General features: G+C 46.2%; 1 protein-coding gene across 11 annotated transcripts in view; it reads left to right on the plus strand.

The window, feature by feature from the left end:
- The first annotated feature begins 5,956 nt into the window (after positions 1 to 5,956).
- Positions 5,957 to 25,637, plus strand: part of LOC147032335 (Na(+)/H(+) exchange regulatory cofactor NHE-RF3-like) — a 94,228-nt gene continuing 74,547 nt past the window's right edge. For 3 of the 11 annotated variants that reach the window (XM_085869852.1, XM_085869854.1, XM_085869853.1), the window contains exons 1-3: positions 5,957 to 6,101; positions 6,943 to 6,964; positions 13,686 to 13,735. In XM_085869852.1, the coding sequence (XP_085725978.1) occupies positions 5,972 to 6,101; positions 6,943 to 6,964; positions 13,686 to 13,735 (202 nt within the window). In that variant the 5' untranslated portion in view covers positions 5,957 to 5,971. Of the gene's footprint in view, positions 6,102 to 6,628; positions 6,856 to 6,942; positions 6,965 to 13,685; positions 13,736 to 25,637 lie in introns of those variants that run through there. The other 8 variants (XM_085869858.1, XM_085869861.1, XM_085869856.1 and 5 more) reach the window with 6 other exon arrangements.

A 25,637-nucleotide genomic window follows, 5' to 3' on the forward strand; every position in this document is an offset into this window, starting at 1 on the left:
CTATTCTATTTCATTGTGAACCAATCACCAACTTTGCTGATGATGTCTGAATTTTTGGCTTCATGACTTTATATATTACTTGTTGTGATAATGAAGTGCAGTACTGTAATTGGCGGCAACGGTAATTGGGCGGATGTGGCAGCACTGTATATGAAGGTCAATGGCTGGTGTTGACACGTATACCACGTACTCCGTGGAAAGTCATGCTGGAACAGTAATGGTATGTTATATACTATTTTAGGAATAATGTACTCTGAGAATGTAATTGGTATTAGAGTATGGAGTTTAACTTTGTTATTATGTGATGTGTATGTGGTATTTGCCTTCAGCATTATGTGTACTAGTTATTGTATTTTGTTATTCTTACCCTATATATATTTATGTTGTTGTAGATATGCGTATGTGTTTTGTGAGAATAAAGCCTATCGAAAAGGTCTATTGTTGATTACTTCAACAATAATTTATTCTCACAAAACTTACCCGGTTGGATTGGACCAGAAGAATGCTGAGGCCGACACTGGAATGGAGCGTTTGCTGAGACCAGAGAGGCTGGATTCGGATCCCAGTTCACCCACGGCGGCACAAGAATGGAAACACTGGTTAAAGACGTTCGAAAACTTCCTGGGAGCTCTACCACAGGATAATCTGGATAAGCTAAGGCTGCTTACAAATTTTTTCTCACCAAGACTATACGAAACTAAATCAGAGTGTACCATTTATGATGAGGCTATCCGTACTTTACAGTCACAGTATGTGACTAATTAAGTGTTTGCACGCCATCGTCTTGCAACTCGCCGCCGGCAGGTCGGAGAGTCCTTAGATAAATACCTTCTGACACTGAAAACGTTAAGTAAAGAGTGTAACTTTAGGGCTGTAACAGCAACTTAACATTGTGAAGAATTCATCAGGGATGCCTTTATTAGCGGCCTGCAGTCACCACTGATCAGACAACGTTTATCAGAGAATAAGACTTTAGATTTAGCTACCATGTTTGATTAAGCGAGATCTCTAGATTCAGCCCAAAGAAATTCAGAACCTTATTGTGTTACTCAACCCTCCTGTTCATTGGGTGCTGTCTCATCCAATCAGAATACCGGTGAAGTGGAACCCACAACTGTAATGGCTGCTACGGATGTTTAATGTTTCTTTTGTGGTTTTTTTTGAAAACACCCACATGTAAAATGTCCAGCACGAGAGGGTGTGTGTCATAAGTGCCAGGAAAAGGGTCATTTTTGCTAAGGTGTGCTGTAATACTTCATCAGTAGCTACTGGTGCTTGTGCAACTTCCTCTGATCAGGTAACGCTAGCGGCTGTGTCTTTTGCCGCTGCCCCAGGGGTGTTATCAAAGGTGGTTGCGAGGGTCACGCTCAATGGAGGGGAATTGGATGGCCTTATTGATAGTGGTAGTTCAGAAAGTTTTATCCATCCCGACCTCGTTAAGTGCCATTCCTTAAGTGTACATCACACCCGAGGCAATGTTTCCATGGCATCCACTTCCTTCACCGCTCAGACATCAGGGTTCTGTCGAGTCAATATCAAAGTAAACGGTCGGTGCTACCAAGATGTGCGTCTGTCCATACTCCCTCAGCTGAGTTCAGATATAGTTTTGGGCCAGGATTTTCAGGGACTGCATGATAGTGTTACACTGACATATGGAGGTAGTTTGCCTCCTCTTGTTATCTGTGGACTGAGTACACTGTGTTGACCCTCCAGAAATGTTTTCCAACTTGACAGCTGATTGTTATCCTGTTGCTGCTCGATCACGCCTACTCTCCCGATGATCGTAAATTCATTGAAAAGGAAATTCAAAGGATGTTGAAGGAAGGTATTATAGAGCCCAGTAACTCCTCTTGGCGTGCACAGGTTGTTGTCGTTAAGAACGAAACTCACAAGAAACCCTTAGCCTTTGTATGCATGCGGTTCCGAGAACCGCAACAATATTTTATAATATCAACGTATGGTTAAAGTTAATACATGACAATATAATTTCAGGGGTTAGAAATTCATGATTTTCTTTACTGGACAGCTGGACTCGTAAACCACCCACTTTACTAGTCCTTAATTTACGAACGTATCATGTATGTGGTCTCAGTGTGCACAATTCTTTCATAATGTATCTTGATTTATCTTACTAGAGCTGTCCAATAATTTAAATATGGCCATAATTATATTTACGCTTTGTACATGCGTGTACAAAGATTAGATGCAAATTTGTTGATCACTCCAGAAACTATCAACAAATTTACACTTCTTGACGGGTATCCTCTGCCTCGTATAGATGACACTGTTAACAAGATTGCTCAATACCGTGTTTTTAGTACAATTTACCTCCATAGTGCGTATCATCAAATCCCCATCAGAAATGAAGATAAGCCATACACTGCGTTTGAGGCCTGTGGACGCCTTTATCAGTTTGCTCGGATTCCCTTTGGCGTCACCAACGGAGTGGCTTGCTTCCAACGTATCGTGGATTCATTCATCCAAGAAGAAGAACTGGTTGGAACATTTGCTTACTTAGACAACATCACTATTTGCGGCATGACTCAGGAAGAGCATGATGCTAATCTCACAAAATTTCTTGAGGCTGCTCAGAGAAAGAATTTCACTTACAATGAAGAAAAGTGCATCTTTTCAACTAACAGGCTCAGTATTCTCGGTTATGTGGTGGAAGGAGAGGAAATGCACCCAGATCCTAAACGACTCTGACCCTTGCAGGACTTGCCTGTGCCTCGGGACATGAAATTGCTCCGACGCATCCTTGGCTTTTTTGCCTATTATTCACAGTGGATATATGACTACTCAAGCAAGATCCGCCCACTATGTGCCACTACTACATTTCCCATGACAAGGGAAGCAGAAGTGGCTTTCTATCTTCTTAAGCAAGACATTGAAGGTTCAGTGGTGAGGGCGATTGACGAATCCGTACCCTTCGAAGTTGAGACCGATGCTTCGGATGTGGCAATTGCTGCAGTCCTCACCCAGGCAGGACGTCCGGTAGCCTTCTTTTCCCGAACCCTTCAGGGACCCGAATGTCGTCATGCTTCCATTGAGAAGGAGGCCCAGGCTATTATTGAAACAGTTCGCCACTGGAGACAGTATTTGACAGGCAGACATTTTACTATAAAGACAGATCAACGATCAGTGAGCTATATGTTTGATAAGCAGCATAAAAATAAGATAAAGAATGATAAGTTCATGATAAGTCACACACCCGGAACATGTCCACCAAATTTCATCCGAATCCGTGCACAACTTTTTGAGATATCGTGCTATATATCGGTTTAACACGACATCTCTCAATAGTGAAGAATCACTTTAAAATTCTCGAAGTCGGATCCGGTTTCGGATCTTCACTAAAATCGAATCAATTCGTCGTGGTCACACACCCAACCTGTCCACCAAGTTTCATTCGAATCCATCACAACCTTTTGAGATATCGTGCTACATATTCTTTTTGGCCTTATATCTCAATGGTGATGAATTACTTAAAAAATTTGAGTCGTCTGATCTGGATTCGGATCTTCACCAAAATGTAATTGGTTTGTCCTTGCCAACCTGTCACACGCCAAACCTGTCCACAAAATTTCATCCGGATCCGTCAACAACTTTTTGAGATATCCTGTGCAGAGACAAACAGACAGAAATGGGTGAAAACATAACCTCCTTCACCTTCGGTGGCGGAGGCAATGAAGTCCTCCAGTACAATCCACGAGGAAAAGAAGGCAACTGACGTATGGCCCAGATGAACTCATCACCATTAGTTGTGGGTCTTGTCGTTTCCCTTAGGCCGGTATAAGCACGGTGCTGTTCACTGACCTGCATTAACACCAAAGGTCATGTGGTACCAATATCAATCTGGAGTGTTCATGAAGGTGAATTTGAACAGAAGCGTGAGGTATGACATTTCCTTCTGTCCCTACAAGGTGTTGGCCTGGTGCCTGGTGTTGGCTTAATGGTTAGGGTGGTGGGCTTTGTATCCTCTGGTCCTGAGTTCAAATCCCGCTCAGCTGTTGAATTAATACCAGGTGGGTTTAACTCGACTTGTCATCCTTCCGAGGTTGGCAAAATGAGTGCCAGCATGCTGGTATACTGTGTCGGAGTGGCGACCCGTTCAGGATTGTGCCCAATAGCCACGGAGACTGCTTAAGCAGCACCAACGCTCTGCACAGAGTATGGTCCCAATCTCCTCCTCCTACAACGTGTACACAAAGGTTGGCATGACTGGTGTTGCACAGCATCGAGCTCCAGGGCGAGCTTCTTGAGGTCCACCATTTGAGATTGTAGATGTGTGAGTACTGTGTTGGAGTGGTCACACTAGCTATGGTTGGTGTCATCGTGTCCCTGAAATGATCAGCCAGATCCACAGCAGCGGATAGTGCCAGTTCTGCGTAAGCTGTATCATGTGGACGTGTGGCGGAAAATATTGCAAGAACAACTCACAAAGTAGCGACTGGTCATAGGTGGCGTGGCGGTCACCGAGAAGTTGACGCAGTGGTTGTGTGGGTCTTCAATATCCTAAATCCTTATCTGTAAGGAGTTGTTGAAACCAGCAGTGCTCAGGAGGAGTCATTGGCTTTGTGAGCACGGACTTCAAGATCATGTAGAGAGCGTTCGTTGGAGGTTGTAGTAAAATATGCCTCACCTCCGTCGCATACTCTGGTGACAAGGAGCCAACAATGTGTTTGAATCACGTCAACTCGGTATTAATGTTTCGGATGTTGAACTGGGCTTCAACTTGTGATAACCACAGATGTGGGTCAACACACCAGAATGGTGGCAGCTTTCTCAAAACCGCTGCCACCAATGACGTTGGTTGAATGTCCAGGAAGGGCATAACTGGCTGTTTATTCCCAGTGACTGGTTGCGCGTTTGCAACTTCTTCTCTGTCCATTTGGATCACGTCAGAGTCACCAATTTAGTGTGGAAGAAAATACGTCTGCGATGTTCGGATTCTGAGTCAATTCTTTATTAAACCGCAATGTCAAAAACCTCTCGAATCCCTTCCCGCAAAACTCCATTGAACCAAAGCTGGAGTGTATTGACATATTACAAAACAAAAGTCAAAATGATGCCACCGCAAACTCATCTGCCTTGTAATTTATTGCACAAGACGTGATATAACAAATCCTGAACAGTAAAACACATAATACACCAACCTATCATACCAATCGGCACCACACGTGTGCGCGTGCGCGCACACGCACACGCACACGCACACGCACACGCACACGCACACGCACACGCACACGCACACGCACACACACACACACACACACCGAGTACCCAGCAGTCTCGAGGGAAAGGCACCAGGTGAAGAACACATAGAGCATGAACCTGGAGGAGAACTTGCATGCCATTGCCTCATCTCCATCAAGGCAAGAGCAAAACAGCAAGCCAGAGGGTTAGGGCAACCCAGCAGCGAGAGACAGAGAGGTGGTCAGAGAAACAGCAAGGCCAAACCAGAGAGCATGAGCTGGCTCAAAAGTGCCAGGGGGCGACCAAGCCAAGAGACAGAGAAAGCATCAGGGCACAGCGGAGACAGACTCAGAGTGTAGTGCTTCATGTCAGTGCAGGAGTTTTATACCCAATTCCCACCCCACCATGTCTGCCTCCACCCAACTCCACCCCCCCCTTCCCATCCTCCACCGAGGCTCACCAATCATGTGTCACAGGGGTCTCTGCCCCAGGGGACTTTTCAATCACAGCCCATGAGTTTGACTAATCACAGACCTCATTGTTCCCCACCTTAAGGCTAGGTCTACACCTTGCTATGCCCATCAATCTCAGTCTGAGACACACAGGTATCCCAATCCTCACACCAACCACCCAAGGACATTAATCAATCTCATCCTTGGTAATGAACAAATGGTTGCCTACCACATGGTGATGGAAAGTTGAGAGGAAGAAATCATCTCCCTCTGGTGGTGGGGGGGGGGGGGAAATGTCATGTCAACCCTTCACCTCTTCTCTCATGCTGCACAACCCACCAAGTTCTACAGAGGAGAACATCGACGGGACCCTTAATCTAACTATCCTGACAACACCCGTCCCCTTGCGTGCTCCAATAAAGACTCCCTACCTGATACAAACACTTCATACAGGTACGAATTCTACAGCTACAAAATCGTACACGGCATCTAAGGCATGAATCGATTACCTCCTCCCTAAAAACATATAACTATGATACAAGGATGATGATAATAACAATGATGATTGATGATGATGATAATAAATGTGTGTTGGAACCTTGGCTAAATTTGCAATTCCTGTCCTCACTACTTTAGAGAAAGCAACATCAAACCACCCAGGCTATTAATTATATGCAGGAAAACTGCTTCGACAGTATCTGAACTCTTCTTACAATTATCAATACGTATGACCGTGACAATGAAAAAGCATAACATTTTTGTCGAGTGATAACAACCAAAACTCTGCCCTGCAAAAAAGTTAAACATTCTCATGTTTCAAGAACTGTTTTGTGTCAATTGCGATTCACAGGATACCTGCAGACTTATGCTGTCGGTTCACTGTGTTTGTGTTTGACGTAGGTGCAGGTGAATTTTTAAACCAGCAAAAGGTATTTTGTGTGAACTTTGAGCGAATACAGCACTGTTTTGATATCTTTGCTCTTTCCTTGTCTATGATTGCATAATATCACTTTGTCTCTCTCTCGCTCTCGCTCTCGCTCTCGCTTTCGCTCTCTCTGTCTCTCTCGCGCTCTCTGTGTCCTTATCTTTATTTGTGTCTTTTTATCTATCTCTTATCTGTGTCTGATTTCACCTGTCTCTGTGTCTATCTGAAAGAAAACTATAAATGAACTATGAATATGCAGCAACAACAGAAATACAGAGGCAGGTAAGAGAGAAATTGAGAAATTGAGATTCAGAGAGAGAGAGAGAGAGAGAGAAATTGATAAATTCTTTGTTGTACTTTATTTTGCAGATACTGCGACTAAATGTACATGGTAAGTTGCTGAGAGAAAACTGATCCATAGCATTTATTTACTTGCTGGAATACAAGTACATCATCAAAGGTACAAGCATACATGCAAACATAGAATGGATATACCTAATAATGTATCATTATGTTAAGAATACAGCAGCAGCCTATGTGTGAACATCTTGTTGTGTGGAACCGTGGAAGCTTCCCGTCACGCAGCCGCAAACGGGGCTTGCCAACGCAACACACGCGCGCGCGCACACACACACACACACACACACACACACACACACACACACACACACACACACACACACACACACACACACACACACACACACACACACACACACACACACACACACACACACACACACACGTCTCAGATTAACGCTCCAATTTGGTCAGTTGCATCCCCATGCGGTTTGGCGAGCAATCCCATGCCAGTTATCAGGATTTTAACTTAATTTAACAATTACCCCAAGGGAGAACCAATTATTCCAAAACAAGTGATGAGCCAGAGGCAGAAGACCGAGCAGGCACACACAACTTGTGACATTAGAGAGTTAAAAGAACGGTTTACCCTGTGCAGTCTTGAGAAAAAGGACATAGAAATTCATTGGAACTTAGACATGAGACTTTATTGGAAACAGTAAAGAAGAAGAAGAAGAAGAAGAAGAAGAAGAAGAAGAAGAAGAAGAAGAAGAAGAAGAAGAAGAAGAAGAAGAAGAATCCTGACATTCTCCCCGCACTGAGAGCATGATTGGCAAATTTGATTGGTCCAGATGGTGTAAATTTTTCCCAAATACTGCTAAACTGAATGTTTTTGGAAATGTAAACAAGGTGAATCGTGTTTTACGGTGTTCAAACACATAGTTCAATTAAAATAAAATAAAAGTTTTAAAGGCTGTCGAAAAAAAATATTCGGAGGCTTATAAAACCATATATTCAGAAGTTTACCGCCATTAATACAGTGTCTTGTACACCACCTTATTGAACAAATTACATTAGTTATTTGTGCCTGTTGTTTGTGTCCTTTATGACGTCCTTAAAAACAGTAAGTTTCCTGTTTGGAATTATTTTCAATTTTGTTTGACTGTCAGACAGACAGACTGAGCTAATTGCACTTGGGACAAGATGCTGTACAATTTGAGCCAACGTACTGCTAAACTGCAGGTTCCTATTCCGATTCATGTTTAGGTTCGTGTTCTACAGTGTTCAAAATATAAAATTCAATGACGGACCGACAGAGTAGGCATTTCTTAAACAAATAGTACACAGGATAGGAGGGATTACTTAAATAAAATGACACGGGCACAAGACATGGAAATGGACAGATCCAGCAGGACGAAGACAGGCAATGAAGGATGAAAATAATTACTAAATAACAGCTGATCTATCCTATAAAAGTGAATTTGTATGCAGTGCCTTTTAACGGATTCACACCCCTTGACTTTTCACATGTTGTTGCTTTTCAGCCTGAATCTAAAATGGGTTAAATTGAGATTTTTTTTGTCACTGTTCTACATGTAAATACCCCATAATGTCAAAGTGGAGTTATTTTTTTTTTTAGAAAGCTTTACAAATCGACTTTAAAATGAAAAGCTGGAATGTGTTGGGTCAATAAGTATTCAACCCCTTAGTTATGACGCTCCAAATTGAGCTGAGATGCATCAAATTTCCTTTGATTTTCCTTGAGATGTCTCAATAATTTGATTGGAGTCTACTTGTGGCCAATTCAATTGATTGGACATGATTTAGAAAGAAACAAACCTTTCTATATAAAGTCCTGCAGTTGGCAGTGCACGTCAGAGCAGAAACTCTACCATAAAGTCCAAGGAACTGTCCATAGAACGCCGAGATAGAATTGTGAGGAGGTAAAGATCTGGGGAAGGGAAAAAAAAACAATTTATGGAGTGTTCAACGTTCTCAAGAACACAGTGAGCTCCATCATTAGGAAATGGAACAAATATAGAAATACCCAGACTCTTCCTGAGAAATACCCAGCCGTCCGATCAAACTGAGCAAGTGGGAAAGAAGGACCTTAGTCAAGGAGGTAACCAAGAACCTAATGACCACTCTGACAGAACTACAGAGTTCCTTGGCTGAGATGGGAGAATCTGCTGGAACGACAACAGTCTCTGCAGCACTTCACCAATATAAGCTTTATGGGAGAGTAGCCAGATAGAAACCACTCCTGAGAAAAAGGCACATGACAGCATGCCTGGAGTTTGCAAAAAAAGCACATGAAAGACTCTGAGAGCATGAGGCAAAAGATTCTGTGGTCTGATGAGGTGAAAATTGAACTCTTTGGCCTGAATGCAAAGAACTACATCTGGTGGAAACCGAGCACAGCTCATCACTCATCTAACAGCATCCCTACCGTGAAGCATGGTGGTGGCAGCGTCATGCTATGGGGATGCTTTTCAGCGGCAGGGACTGGGAGACTTGCAAGGATAGAGGGAACAATGAATGGAGCCAAATACGGGCAAATTATTGAGAACCTTCTTCAGAGTCCAAAAGACCTTTGACTGCGGTGAAGATTTACGTTCAAACAGTACAATGACCCCAAGCATTCAGCCAAAGCAGCACTGGAATGGCTTCAGAACAAGAACGTTAAAGTCCTTGAGTGGCCCAGCCAAAGCCCAGACTTGAATCCCATTGAGAATCTGTGGAAAGACTTGAAGATTACTCTTCACCTACTCTCCCCATCCAACTTGACAGAGCTTGAACCAATCTGCAAGGAAGAATGGTAGAAAACCCCAAATCCAGATGTGGAAAGCTGATACAGACATGCCCAAGAAGACTTTGAGCAGTAATCACTGCCAAAGGCGCTTCTACGAAATATTGACTCAGGGGGTTGAATACTTATGTAAATTAGATATTCTTCTGTGTTTCATTTTAAATTCATTTGTAAAAGTTTCTAAAAACACGTTTTCACTTTGTCATTATGGGGTATTGTGTGGATATCGGTGACATTTTTAAAAGAATTTAATCCATTTTAAATTCAGGCTGTAGTACAACAAAATGTGAAAAGTCAAGGGATATGAATACTTTCTGAATAGACTGTGTGTGTATGTATATGTACGCACACGCACACACGCACACACACACACACACGCACACACACACACGCACGCACACACACACACGCACACACATGCACACACACATTTACACCTGCACACGCGAAACAAAAAGTGGGCTTATGCAATTGGTTCATGTCCATCCGTCCGTCTGACTCTGTCTTTCTGTCTGTCTGTCTGTCTGTCTGTCTGTCTGTCTTATCCATTTGTGATCGAGCAACAACTTATTTAAATGGAATGTTATATTTTTGAACATGAATAGGAACACAACTTTCATTTTACAGTGCACTCTCAGAATTTGTCCTGATCGCACGTGTACAGAGAGGAATGAGATAATATCTTCACTCTGTCTGCCAAAATTGGCAGTCAAACAAAATTGAATATCATTCCAAACAGGGAACTTACTGATTTTAACTAATGCAATGTGTTCGATAGGGTGATGTAATAGACACGCAAAAAATGGCAGTAAATTACGGAATTTATTTTTTTATTCTCTCCGTAGTTGTGTATAAGTATCGTGCCACCAGGTGGTATCCAGTATTACAAACCATCTTCTTATATAAAGAAAGTTTAAACAACCTGATAATATGCATTACTGTGATGTTGAAATCTGAGTGAGAACAATTCAAAATTTTCAAAATGTTTCATTTCACTCATTTTAAGCAAAGGTTCAAACAAAATAATCCAATACTGACCTTCGCAGCGAAGTGGAAGTGATTTTTGCTCACGTCATATACAGATACAGCAACGATTGTTGACGAAGGTGATCTTAGCTATATCAAATTCAATATCAATGCAAAGGTTGGATGTTTACCTATAATGATGTGTGAATAATTTAAACAGCACATATGGAGACAAGTAATGTAACTAATGATTCTGACTTTATTCTCATTAATCATTCTAACTGATGAAAAATCGATTAAAAGTTTAAACAATTCAACAATGTGCATTGAGGTGATGTTGAAATCTGAGTGAGAATAATTTGAAATTTTCAAAATGTTTCATTTCATTCATTTTAAATGGAGGTTCATACTTCAGCAAACAACAAAGAGCTTCACAATGAAGCAGAAGTGTTTTTTATAGTGCCATATATAAGCAGCAAGATTGACTAATGAAGATGGCAGGATGGCCTGGAGGTGCGCATACTCACCTCTAAGCTGTCTCGTATGTGTTTGAATCTCAGCCCAGCTTTAAACTGTCATCTTAGGCTTTCACAGGCAGGGTGTGTGCCATACTTAAACTGAGTGTCCCATCTGCTGGCATTAGTTGGTGGACATCAAAAATCCTACAGTGTCCTTCGTGAAGAGTAGGCGAGCTCTCGCCAGCACCCTCTGCCAAGTTCCAAATTTCTGCCCTAATCTTAATGGAACATCAGGCATGGCCAGGCGGTTCCTGAAAGACTTGAGACAAACTTCTCCCTGGCCAACTCCACAAGATCGTGGGAATAATTGTGGCTTTTAAGAAGAAGAAAACAAATAAGAAGTTGGCTGACTAAGATGATGTTAGCTGACTTCCAAGCACATGGAAGATGACGTCGGGCAAATGACAGGGTGAATCGAGCAGAATGTTTGTGAAGTACAACATAACGTCTTTCGATTAAGTCCATCAGGGAAGCGCCGGGTAAAAATGTCTCGTGATTTCTTAAATTCTAAATAACCCCATCTTGCTTCGGAGACCCAACTCGTATGACAACAAAACGAATCCGTCTAAGGGCCTGAACATACACTCACACTGTCACATGCATTCACACAAAAACAAGGCAAGGCTTTGTAAAGCAAGCTTCCAATCTCTGGAGGAACAGAGGAGCAGAACAGGGTCCGTACCACCCAGAGATCACAGCTCAGCATGTAAGGGATGTTTTAGCATCTGGGGCTTGAGCTCTGGTGATGTTTAGGGAATGGATGATCCAAGTCTACCAACTACCTCAAATGCAGCTGAGTCCTGCTGATTCCCTACCGTTTCTCATTTTTCGCATGAAAATCCTTGCATTGGCATAGTCAACAGGATTCATTGTGATATGCAAACAGGAAAATAGCAATGGTACCTAAAATAATGGAAGTTGCCAGATGTCTATAGAAAGCTGAATGCTGTGACAAAAATAGATGTCTTTCCCGTGTTGAGTGTTGATGCTATACTAGAATCCCGACATGTGGCCAAGATATTTTAGTCTCCTTCATCTTGTGTGCAAGACCTCTTCCATTTCAAGTTCCTTCCATTTGGAATTGTTAATGGTCCAGAAGTTTCCAAATGTTGATGGCTCAGGTGCTTGGAGATCTGGTTGGCCACACTTGTTATATCTCCCTCAATGACATAATGTGTGACCATAATGTGTACATTTTGCTGTCTTGCCTCCAGTTCTACCCAGACTTCAAGCTGCTAGCTTGACGATCAATCAGAAGTTTCAGTTTTCTGGTCAGGAGATGAGATACCTGGAGCACATAGTGAAGTCAATTGTGCGTAAACCAGATCAAGATAAAGTTTAAGCCATCTGCAGCTATCCTATACCTACAAAATTAAAGGACCTGGAATATTTCCTGGACATGATATCTTGGTACAAGAAGTTTGTACCTAAATTTGCTGATCATGCAGTGCCTCTGTACAAACTCACCAAGGGTACGAAATGGAGTTGGTCTGAAGACCTTCAATCAGCTCTCATGATGCTTAAAGAGACGTTGATGACTGAGCCAATTCTCAGTTATCCTCATCACCGTTAAACATTTAGTGTGCATACAAACGCCTATAACATAGGACTTGGTGCAGTCTTGATGCAAAAGCAGAGATCCAGTACTCGGACTATTGCTTTTGCAAATTGAACTCTCTTCAGAACAGAGAAGAATTACAGCATGACCGAAAAGGAGTACTCAGCAGTTGCTTGCACCCGAGAGACATGGAGGCCATAACTTGAGGAAAAACAGTGTTGAATGGTAACAGATGATCAAGGTCTATGCTGGCTGTTCCAGAAGTCAAAGCTGTCTGACAGATTGGCCCATTGGATCTTACGGCTGCAGGACTTCATTTTCTAGGCAGTGTCCTGTCCTGGCACCCAACATTGTGCTCCTGATGCCTTGTCCAGGATTCCAGAGGTCACACATGTTTTTGGAGTGGTGATGGATAAAATGCAGTCCTCCAATGCCTATACAGTGGATGGAAACCAAGCTGCGTGTTCTGCTGCAGGGTGCACATAACCCCAAGATGATCTGCTCGACTGGGTCTTCTTCTTTAGTATGCAGCTCAAGGCTGTGAGTCGCATCATTGTCTGGGGGTGAGGCTGTGCCATTAATGAAATGCCCCCTGTAGCTTAGGGCAGGAATTTTGAATTTGTTCAGGGTGCTGGGTGATAGCTCGCCGACTCTTCGAGAAGGACACCATGGCATCTTTAATATCCACCAACTAACGCTGGCATTCCAGGCACCCAGTTTAACATGCATATACTTTTGGCGAACAGCTAATTTTGCATCATAAATAGGATATTAACACATTTAACACAGTACCCTTAGGATATGGTGGAACAACATCTGATATCCCTCTCCTTTAGTCTTACGTCTCCAAAAAAATTTAATCGACTGTCTTAGTGAAGAAACAGCTGATGGACAGAGTAACTGAATACCTGACCTGACTCGAACAACCATTTTCTCAACAAACTCTGATCTTTGTCCACAGGTTCCAACTTGGCTCTGGCATTGACAACCCTGCATTTGTTTATGATCCAGGTAACTTACAATGTTGTGCATTATCTTCCCAAATGGGTTTGCTCCCCTACACTCCATGTTTTTAGAAATACAGCAATGGAAGTTGAATCACAGCCTCTTTTATATAATGGTGCTTGTTACTGAGCTTGGTATTTTAATATTTAGCCTCACCCATTCCTGAAGGGACAGGAGAGGCTATTTGTAATCCGTCTGTATTTGTGTGTATGTCTGTGAGTCCACACGCAAATCTAGTTTAATATATCACTCTTTGTTTCAAATGCAAATTCCTATGGTATGTCCTCGAGCACTTTCAATCTTTATCAGATATTTGCATTGCTTCACTGTCCTCCCCCTTCACGACTATTGCATAATGTATACTTCATTTCAACATAACAATGCCCTGTGTTCATGTGATTCCTAGAGGTTTACTATACAGCAAATTTGTTAGTTGTTAATTCGAATTAAGCATTCCTGCGTTTCACTGGCACCTGAACAAAGGCAGCTTTATTTAACTTGCCAACAGAGTGAAATAAAGAAAATATTATATTGTTACACAGTTAACTAACACACTATATCTATTCATTATAAAACAACCATCAGTATGCAATGATCCATTATCAATTGTATTTTGAAGTGTCAGAGTAGAAAACATGAGAGGGGTACAAGCATTTTATTTAACTTAGCGTGGACTAATATAATCAGATCTTTCACCAGGCCCAGATGTGCTTGGTCCAGGACGGGGATCATGCGTTCGTTATTATTATTGTCATATGTTGAAAGTCATCTGGTTTGAAATTTTCACTTTGAGTGGTACGGTGGTGGTGGTGTTGAGCATTTACTAGTGGATTCAAGAGAGCACTTTCTCAACAGTGAGAAAGGTAAACAATATATTAATCAATGATCCTAAGTTTTAAAATGATATGTTACAGTTATATGAAACTAACAAGACCACAGTATATTTGAACAAAGATTCTATTCTACTCATTCGTGGTTTGTCAAGCAAACATTGTAACGAGTAAAACAAAGAAACTCACAAACCATGGGCAGTCCACTCTGCAAACGTAATGCTTTCTGACTTTCTCATTGTCAGAGACCTAATAAGCATGTTTTATGCTGCAGGCATTTAAAATCTTCATCTCAACTCTGTGTCAGTGTCTTTACCCATGATGCTTTCTCGTGAACCATTCCTTATATGGTGATAAAGTGACGTTAGCCAATGCTTTACAACAGATTTCATACCTCCATATTATTTTAAAGCATTTGAAAGCTTATAAAGAGAAATGAGTATGTAATTTGTGGACAAAGAGCGCTTATCCCAAGATGAAAAAAAAATGTTTCAGCATGATCAATGCAGAAACACTGGTGCTTTGCGATAGTCATGTGATCCACAGAGCTTTGGATCACCTTATATGTCCATAAATTGTTGTGGAGCATATTGTTGTGGTTACCAAATTCGCAAACCACCATTCAGGTCCCTTAGGTGAGATATCTCCATAAGTATATGTGTAGTTAGGCCCAAACCCGTTGTCTAGTGGGAATACATGTCATTCATGCGTGCTGCGACTCTTCAGGATAGCCGTTTTTCTTTTACTATCTTTATTTTGGACCAACCGCCATTGTTACCACCACCAACCACAACATCAACCACCCACCGCGGTGCCGCTTCACGTCACACCTCGCAACCGTCGCATCGCCACCGGTCTTGCGCCGCTTGTGGGTACCGGTGTTGGACTCGTGCAGGGCGCGCGCGGAACAGCGTGTACAAAACCACGGATTTTCCACTTCAAAAACGGATCAAAAACGACACACGCCCACTTTTGTTCCGTCCAATCGGTGAGCGAGGGGCGATTTGGCCCCGCCTCCAGGGCGTTGGAGGGTGATCGCTATATGCAAATTTATGGATCAAAAAGCATTCACGCCCACTTTTTCTCGGGCCAATGGGGAGCAAGGTGAAAGGTCGAAGGCAGGGGGTCAAAGATGAGAGAGCGAAGCCACGGGGCTTATATAAGCGACCGCGTTCGTCAGTCAAGTGAATAGAGAGTTAAGACTTCGCAGTCGGTGGAGTTGGGAAGAAGAAGCAAGAAGGAGTTGGTCGTCGTCGTGTGCGTTGGAGTCGGAGAGAAGGGGACGGAGCTGTGGAGAGGCGGCGAGGGCAGACGAGGGGGTGCTCGCGTCGTGCCGGGAGCTGCACACCAGGGAGGCCGACGGCGCGACCTGGTCGAGGTGGAGACGCTCGTCGCGGGACTCGAGGCAGAGTAGAAATCCTCTATCCCCCAAGCATCAGCAACCCCCTCCTGTTTACCCCCCCGCGCTGAGATAGTGCGACCAAGGGGGCCCCTTTCCCACCCCCTACCAGACACTGTCCGCGAGGCCCGCGGAGTTGAGGCACCATCGCCGCTCCGCGTCTCATCACCAGACGGGTAGGCCCGACCCGGTCTCGGCCTCAGGCCCGCCTCATCCTTGAGGGTTCTCTTTTCTTTTTCTTGGTTTTGGATATGTGTTGTCGGCGCCGTCTGTGAAGTAAAATTGTATAAGTGTTGCCGTGTGCTCGCGTAATCGGTATTAGATCTGCATTGTCGCATTTGCTTTTTGTGTAAAATTGCATTGTGTTTCTTTTTCTTTTCTATGTGCTTTTGGTGGAATTGTATATGTGTGCTGTCCGTTCATCGCGAATAAATGTGCTTTATTATTGAACTGTTCTCCCGCTTCGCTTCGTCTTTTCCTCTATTGAATCCTCATCTTGCTTCACGTAAAGGGTTGGTAGTGGGCTGAATACGCCCGATAATTAATCGAACCGTCGAGGCCGACGATAACACCGCTCGGTTATCCCGATAGTACGGAACGGGTCGCTTAAGTGGCCCGTGTCCGAAGTCGACCTGCGGCGAGGTGCGATCGCCCGGTCTACCCTCCGTGTGGGTACTTAGGTAGGTCGAATTTGGCGAGCAACCCTATCCCACGCGGGGGCTGATTGGCTCGATCGCGGTGAGACCGAAAGGTCCACCCGTGACTGGTTCCCGGCGTTAGTCCGAGAGGGTCACGACTGGATTGTCCGTCCGGTGGGCGACGTGCCGCGATTCGAGTTACGTGGCCGTCCGCACGCCGGCGGGCGCGAATCCGCAACACTGGTGTCAGGTCGTGCGATACAAATCCATCGCCCTCCTCGCGGCACTGGTATCGGAGAACAGGAAAACGGGCTCTCCTGTCTCCGGCTAAATTCACGGGAATCGGTCCAGGGGTGAGAGAAGCGACCTCCGATTCCCTCCAAATTACGAGCGATTCAAATTAGCCCTTTAAGAGAAGCAAGATGGCGTCTCAAGGCGAGCGGGAGCCGGGGGTATTAGAAATGTATGTGTGTAGTAATGTAGAGTCCATGGTCCAGGATGGAATCCCCGTGCAGGAAATGTTGATTGTGCAGGAACACGGACTCGCCCAACTGAACCCAGAGCCCGAAATAGGTGCGGCAGCGGCCGCGGTGTATGACACCTCCCCCCCCCTCTCCACCAAAACCCTTCCCCAACCCTTGCCGAAACGGCTCAGCTGAGTGCATCCGACATGGCCCAGCTATGCGCCATGCTGGCGGCAATGACAAACGAAATGAAAGGAATGAACGAAAAGATGGATACAAATACAAATGAAATGAAAAACGAAATGAACAAGCAAATAAACGGAATGGAAGCAAACATGAAGGAGGAAATGAAATAGCTCCGGGTTGAGACGCAGAACATGGGCCGATGCCTGCAGGCGGGCATGAAGGCCGTGACCAGGGAGCTGGGAATGGCGACTCCACGTGTGGGAGCAAACGAGCTGGAAGGGGGTGCAACGGCTGACAGGCCCGCGGTGGAGGCGGGTAAGGAAAAAGTAATTCGGGAGACAAGAGATGAGGTGAAAGTAATTGCGAGGGAGAGAAAAGAACAATTAATACGGAGAGCAAGGATGAGGTACGCGGAGATCGTGAAAGAGCAAGGAGTGAAAAACAGGGAAGGACGGGAGAGACTTAAAGAGAAAGCAAGGTTGACCTACATAAAGATAAGGGAAAGACGCCAGAAAGAAGCGGAGACTAATAGACACGAGGTGACGACGACAGAAACTTATAAATGTATAGAGACACGGGAGACAGAAAAAATAGAGGGGAGACAACACGATGAAGACGGGGCAAGTGACGCACACACACACGGAGGTAGTGGAGGATAGTGAGGTTGAGCTCGCGGAGCGTGTAGGGACCCAGTGCGAGCACCTGGATGGCCTCCTCCAGGAACGAGGGGAGCGAGTATGCCCCCTTGAGGCGAGTCACGACCAGGTGAGTTCGGTCGTGCTTTGCGAGGTTGAGAGGATGAGTGCTGTGGACGGGTGCACGGAAAGCTTGGGGGGTATAGAGGCCCCGGAGACCCTTGTGGGGACACAAATCCCCAGTATGGTTGTCCCTGTGTGTGTGGTGCAAAATGTGAGTGCGTCCCCGTGTGTGGAAGCGACCCCGTGTGTGAGTGGTGTGGTGGCGAGTGTGCCGGAGTGTGTGCTTCTCAGCACGCCGTGTGTGGATGAGGCACCGCGGGTGAGTGCCCCCGCGTGTGTGAGTGAGGGACGGTGTGTGGATGAGGAACCGTGTGTGGAAGAGGCCGTGTGTGTGAGTGAAACGGCCAGTATGAGTGAGGCACCGCGGGTGAGTGCCCCCGCGTGTGTGAGTGAGGCACGGAGTGTGGATGAGGCACCGCGGGTGAGTGCCCCCGCATGCGTGAGTGAACGGCCGAGTGCAAGGGAGACCGTGTGTGTGAGAGAGCGGTATGTAAGGGAGATGTCGGTTGGCATGCGGGAACACGCAGCCGCGTCTCCCGGTGTGAATGTGATGGAATGGACTGTGAGCGTCGTAACACGCGGGAGTGCGTGTGTGGAATGGAGGCGACGACGGCGACATGAGAGGAAAGAAAGCCGAGTAGCGGCTGTAGCTGTTTCAGGGACCGTGCCGGGTTCGCCCAGCAGTGAGCACGCGGTCCGTGCTGTGCAACGCACGAGACCACCACGTGCTCGCTTGCGAGAGTGAAGTCCCGGTCCGGAAACGTACGCGGTGGATTTGCCGATCCCGCGGACGGACAAAGTTTAGGCAGGTAAATGGATTTGGACCGGACGGGTTCTCCACGCGATCGTGTGTGTTAAGCTCCAACGGGCAAAGCACATGTGTTCGCGTGGGGAACCCCTCGAGACGTGGGGCTTGTGTTTTTTTTATGCGCACGGTGACGCAATGGCTGCACGTGGGGTTGGAATCCGGCAGGAGGGGTATCTCTGCCGGATGGTACCGTCCAAGGAGGGACGAGGAACACGTGCAGCTGCATGACGTCACGGGCAGGTGCAAAGTGCGCGAGTTGCCGCGCTGGTGATGCGCATGAAAAAACAAAACAAAAAAAAAAACAAGCCTCACTTTCGGGTGCACAGGATTCCTGGGCAAGGGGTGGAAGACCCCCTTACCGGGGCACAGGATGGAAACTAGTTAGGGGGAAGGGTTAGCTTAGTTAGACCGACTTCATGGGGCAGGGGTAAGTCCTCATGGAGTCCGTGGAATGGATTAGGCAGAGGGATTTAGTGAGCTTTAGATTGGGAAATAAAATGATTGATTTGGAGACATGGACAGACTTGTGAATGTGTAGAGGGGACGTAGTTTAGCTACGTAGTGTTAAAAGGAACGTGCTACTAGTTTAAGGGACGACGTGGGAGCACGAGTGAGTTAGGGGAGGTAGTTAGGAGGATGGCAGAGTTCAGCGGTGTGTGTGTTGAAGAGTTGGTGAGTTGTGAGGTGAGTACATGATGAGTGAGTGAGGCCAGCGGGTCTGTGTGAGTGGAGCGAATGGGGAATGCATGGTGCGATGAGTGATTGGGGGGAGGAGTGACTCCCGCCCAAGGGACCCCGGGGTCAGAGTAAAGTGAGTTAGCTGGGTTAGTCAAATTGAAAAATGGAAGTCGTTTTGCTGTTGGTGGGAATGTAGGCTCGAAACCCATTTGGAGGGGTGCAGGAGCCCTGTTGACGGGCTTGGGAGCGTGGCTGCAAAAGGTGAGTATCGCTGAGTGGGTACCCCGGGCACCAGGCTAGTCGGCCGCGGTAGGCCATGGGCCCATGCGGGCCGGGATAGAGTAGTGGGCACGGGTGCGCCTGCTTGGTGCGGGGGCCCGGGGCGCCATTAGCCGCGTGGGCAGTGTTGTGGGCATGGGTGACCCTCGGAAAGGGGCCTGGGAAGCCAGCCTGCCACGTGTGCGTTTCAGGGGAGGTGCCATGGGGGGCACTCCCCGGTGTTAGGGAACTGGTAGGCTCGGAGGCAGTATAGTGCCCGGGGGTGCCATAGCGGGAGATTCGGCAGAGGGTCGTGCCTGCCAAAGGGAGCCACGTGTCCCAGCCAGGAGACCGTGTGAGGGCACGGAGAGAAAATTGGGGGGCGAGGCCCGAAATTGTGAGGACACCAACACAGGCGACGGGAATCTGGGTTTATAGAACCAATAGTTTAAGCGAGAGGCGCTTGTTGAAAGCCCCGGGGTAGTTTAGCGGTTAAATGGATAGGGTAGATTAGGAAGTGTACCCCTCCACACCATCCATCCCCTCGCTCTCGTTGTGGGCCGCTGGACCCACTTTGGTTATAGATCGCTGAACTCTGGGGAGGCCATTCTGAGGCTTGAGTTGGGCCTCGACACAGGACGTTAGCTCTCCCTTATTCCCCTCCGGGAAGGGAACGTAGGGGTTGGGAGTAGGCTAGGTGACAGGATAGGTTAGCCGAACAAGGACAGTAAAGGGGGTTAGGGGACGATTTATAGTGGGGAAGTAAAAATAAAAACAACGAAAAAATAAGTTGGGGCTAAATTGGGGTTTGACAAATTAAGGGAGTGGGTATGTACAGTGACAGGCAAAGGCGATAGGTTGGGAGGGAGACAGGTAGGTAGGTCCGAGCCCGCCTTCCAAGTGGCCAGCACCACCGCACTCCCTCCACCAACCTCCACTGAACGGCAAAGGCTGGCCAACTTCATCGGCTGGCCGTGTTTTGCTTCAAGGCGGAGGCCGGCCAACTTCATCGGCAGCTGTTGTTTTGCTGCAAGGCCTGTGCCGGCCACTTCATCTGCAGCTGTGGTACTTCAAGGCCTGTGCCGGCCAGTTCATCTGCCGGCTGTGTTTGCCTGCAGCGGCCTTCTTCTGCAGGCTGTGTTTGCCTGCTGCCTCTGCCTTTGCCATGCCCACTGCCCACGTTCACCAGCCCCGTTCAATTTTTGCTTTGCCCCCCCCCCCTGTTCATTGCCATGTGCGCCAGGATCCGCAAGGCAACAGTTTGCAAGCTGCGAGAACTGCCCTGTTGGCAGCTACAACACGGGCCTGCAGTGGCGGCCCGTGCACCGTGTTTGTGTCCATCCATCTATCCGTTGTGTTCATTGCGTGTGCCACTTGAGCTGGCACGGAGACTGCATTTGTGCAGCCCATGCACCGTTGTGGTTCACTGCGTTCAGTTCAAAAAGGAAGGCCTTGGACTGCGTGTGAGCAGCCAGCCACGTTCCCTGTCACCTGCATTGTTTTGAGCCAGAGACTGCATGCGAGCAGCCTGGCTCCCTGCTAACTGCTTTTCTTTTGCAGAGTTCATTGATCCTGGGCCATGGTTTAGTGTAAAATTTGTAAGTTAAGGTTAAGATGTACTGTAAATATGAGTGCGCCCCCGGCATGTCTGTCCTAGCGCCGGCAATTTTATTTAAGTCGTCCGTGTGAGTGAGTTTGTTTAGGTAGTTACGCAGCCCTCAGGTTATTTATTTTGGGGACACGAATACCATGAATGTCGCACTCAGGGATCCGTAGGTAAAATGTACTAGGGGAAAACTACACATGATGGCACACGAGAATTTGACGACTCGGGACGAGTCTGTAAAAAGGGGAGGGGGTAGTGTTGTGGTTACCAAATTCGCAAACCACCATTCAGGTCCCTTAGGTGAGATATCTCCGTAAGTATATGTGTAGTTAGACCCAAACCCGTTGTCTATGGGAATACATGTCATTCATGCGTGCTGCGACTCTTCAGGATAGCCGTTTTTCTTTTACTATCTTTATTTTGGACCAACCGCCATTGTTACCACCACCAACCACAACATCAACCACCCACCGCGGCGCCGCTTCACGTCACACCTCGCAACTGTCGCATCGCCACCGGTCTTGCGCCGCTTGTGGGTACCGGTGTTGGACTCGTGCAGGGCGCGCGCCGAACAGCGTGTACAAAACCACGGATTTTCCACTTCAAAAACGGATCAAAAACGACACACGCCCACTTTTGTTCCGTCCAATCGGTGAGCGAGGGGCGATTTGGCCCCGCCTCCAGGGCGTTGTAGGGCGATCGCTATATGCAAATTTATGGATCAAAAAGCATTCACGCCCACTTTTTCTCGGGCCAATGGGGAGCGAGGTGAAAGGTCGAAGGCAGGGGGTCAAAGATGAGAGAGCGAAGCCACGGGGCTTATATAAGCGACCGCGTTCGTCAGTCAAGTGAATAGAGAGTTAAGACTTCGCAGTCGGTGGAGTTGGGAAGAAGAAGCAAGAAGGAGTTGGTCGTCGTCGTGTGCGTTGGAGTCGGAGCGAAGGGGACGGAGCTGTGGAGAGGCGGCGAGGGCAGACGAGGGGGTGCTCGCGTCGTGCCGGGAGCTGCACACCAGGGAGGCCGACGGCGCGACCTGGTCGAGGTGGAGACGCTCGTCGCGGGACTCGAGGCAGAGTAGAAATCCTCTATCCCCCAAGCATCAGCAACCCCCCCTGTTTCCCCCCGCGCTGAGATAGTGCGACCAAGGGGGCCCCTTTCCCACCCCCTACCAGACACTGTCCGCGAGGCCCGCGGAGTTGAGGCACCATCGCCGCTCCGCGTCTCATCACCAGACGGGTAGGCCCGACCCGGTCTCGGCCTCAGGCCCGCCTCATCCTTGAGGGTTCTCTTTTCTTTTTCTTGGTTTTGGATATGTGTTGTCGGCGCCGTCTGTGAAGTAAAATTGTATAAGTGTTGCCGTGTGCTCGCGTAATCGGTATTAGATCTGCATTGTCGCATTTGCTTTTTGTGTAAAATTGCATTGTGTTTCTTTTTCTTTTCTATGTGCTTTTGGTGGAATTGTATATGTGTGCTGTCCGTTCATCGCGAATAAATGTGCTTTATTATTGAACTGTTCTCCCGCTTCGCTTCGTCTTTTCCTCTATTGAATCCTCATCTTGCTTCACGTAAAGGGTTGGTAGTGGGCTGAATACGCCCGATAATTAATCGAACCGTCGAGGCCGACGATAACACCGCTCGGTTATCCCGATAGTACGGAACGGGTCGCTTAAGTGGCCCGTGTCCGAAGTCGACCTGCGGCGAGGTGCGATCGCCCGGTCTACCCTCCGTGTGGGTACTTAGGTAGGTCGAATTTGGCGAGCAACCCTATCCCACGCGGGGGCTGATTGGCTCGATCGCGGTGAGACCGAAAGGTCCACCCGTGACTGGTTCCCGGCGTTAGTCCGAGAGGGTCACGACTGGATTGTCCGTCCGGTGGGCGACGTGCCGCGATTCGAGTTACGTGGCCGTCCGCACGCCGGCGGGCGCGAATCCGCAACAATATTATTCACATTTCACAAGATGGGATCAATTATTTAACTTCCACAATGCATGTAATTTTAAAGAGGGATGAGCAATTCTCAATTTTATTGATGTTGCAGTTGTAGTAGTTGGTGTTTTGAAGATCAAGTATGTTGAGGTAATGACGTGTGTGACGAAAGCTTGGTGTAGGACTGGAGGCTTCACGGTTAAGGTGACTGGCTTAAGTTCTTAGAGTCTTTAGTTTTAGCCCAAGAAGTGCTGTTAAGTCACATCAGGTGGGGTGATTCAGCCTGTTATCCTTCCGAGGTTGGCAAAATGAGTACCAGCTAAGTGTAAACAAGGGGCACTGCATCAGCGAGACAGCTGCACTCTCAGCAATGATGTAAACAGTAACCTTAGGCTGCATACGAAATATAATAATATGTGTGTCATTGGCTGCTATCTCCACACATTGGCGGGTTTCAGAAGGTGGAACGGAGACCTCCCAGATCTTAAAGTATCCACCTCTGTGTGCGTGTGCATACAAGTTGCTGTTGTTGGCTGATATCTCTACGTGTGAGTGGGTTTCAAGGGGTTAGAACAGAAATCTACCACATCTCAAAGCTTAAAGTATCCACCTCCTGGATGTGTGTTGTTTTGTTTAACAAGTAACTGGTGTGTGTGTGTGTGTGTGTGTGTGTGTGTGTGTGTGTGTGTGTGTGTGTGTGTGTGTGTGTGTGTGTGTGTGTGTGTGTGTGTGTGTGTGTGTGTGTGTGTGTGTGTTTGACTTTAAGTATGCATTCCTAAACTGCTGGACAGAATGAATTGAAAACTGATGGCTGGATATATATATATATATATATATATATATATATATATATATATATATATATATATATATATATATATATATATATATATATATATATATATATATATATATATATATATATATATATATATATATATATATATATATATATATATATATATATATGTATATATATATATATATATATATATATATATATATATATATATATATATATATATATATATATATATATTCTGGGCCTGGGAAGGTTTTTGGTGATAAATTTTTTTTAAAGCTCTTGGAGTTCAGGGTGCAGGGAGGACCCCAATTCTCTCTTTGTAAATGTCCATCACGTAGTGCGACTCCTGGTCTGAGGGGGTATTACAAGTAATCAGAGATTGCAGACCCTCACCAGGACTTGAGTGGTGTAGTGTTTGCGTAGTTTTGTGTGGTGTTTGTGACGACATCTCCCTTTGATGCAACCCTGCTCACTTGACCTTGACCCATGATGTTTACTATTGTTCAAATGAATGTAGAATGGGATTAAAATAAATTCAAATAAAATGGAAGACCAAATATGTGTCGTCTTGCATTGGACTCATCAGAAGGAACCCAAAGAAGCAAAAAGCCAAAGATGGAGTCATCAGGAGGAACCTGGATAGGATTCGGGTTTCAACTGCTACTACTCTACCCTCAAACCCCTCCAGGCACAGCCAAGTGAGCCTCATTCAAATAAAATAAAATATAAAGAACCCAGATTCAAAAAATTAAATAAATCTGGCTGCTAGACCATGCGGCTGATCAAGTTGAAATTTAAAACATGTATTCCCCATCACTCATCACACCATTTTAAAGCCTCTTTCCCTGAGTAGCGGTCAGCTTTTTGCAGGCTCCAATCATGGTACCCTTTCTTGTGACAATGTTTTTACATTCCTGACGCCAACCCTTTAGTCGCCTTTGACACACAGGGATAATTACCAGTATACTGGTGCTCATTTCACTGACCTCAGAAGGATGACAGGCTGAGTCAACCCCCATGATGTTAATTCAGTGGCCAGCGGGGCTCGAACTCAGGACCCCAAGGATCCCAAGCCACCACCCTAACCACTAAGCCAACACCAGACATATATATTCCCATCACCACGAGATCATAATTGTTAGGTTTCACTTTGATTCATAAATCGGTTCAAGAGAAATGATTTCTAAAAAAGATTTTTGCTCAATCAGCTTTATATGTCAATGGGACAAAAGTGAATGCATATGTCAATGAACATATTGTTGCGGCCACGGGTACAGAGACACCAGCTTGTCACTCGGGGATGAATCCTCGGTAGAGCCGGACCTGGGGCCACCGCTCACAATTAACGTTGTGGTACAGTGGGTTGTTTTAAAACCACGAACGCCACCCAGTCAACCACGAGTTCCAGTGTCTGCCGTCTAATTATTCCATTTAACTAGAGGTCATGTGGTTACCTGAGCGGGGAGCGCATCCTCAGCAAAGCACCAATATTATCTGATTAGATTTTAATTAGGGCGGCCGAGCGTTTTAACCGCTGGTGCGTGCCGACGA

The sequence above is a fragment of the Eptatretus burgeri genome, chromosome 2 (genome assembly GCF_056783735.1).
Source record: "Eptatretus burgeri isolate ZD-2024b chromosome 2, Ebu_testis_v1, whole genome shotgun sequence".
Classification (NCBI taxonomy): domain Eukaryota; kingdom Metazoa; phylum Chordata; class Myxini; order Myxiniformes; family Myxinidae; genus Eptatretus; species Eptatretus burgeri.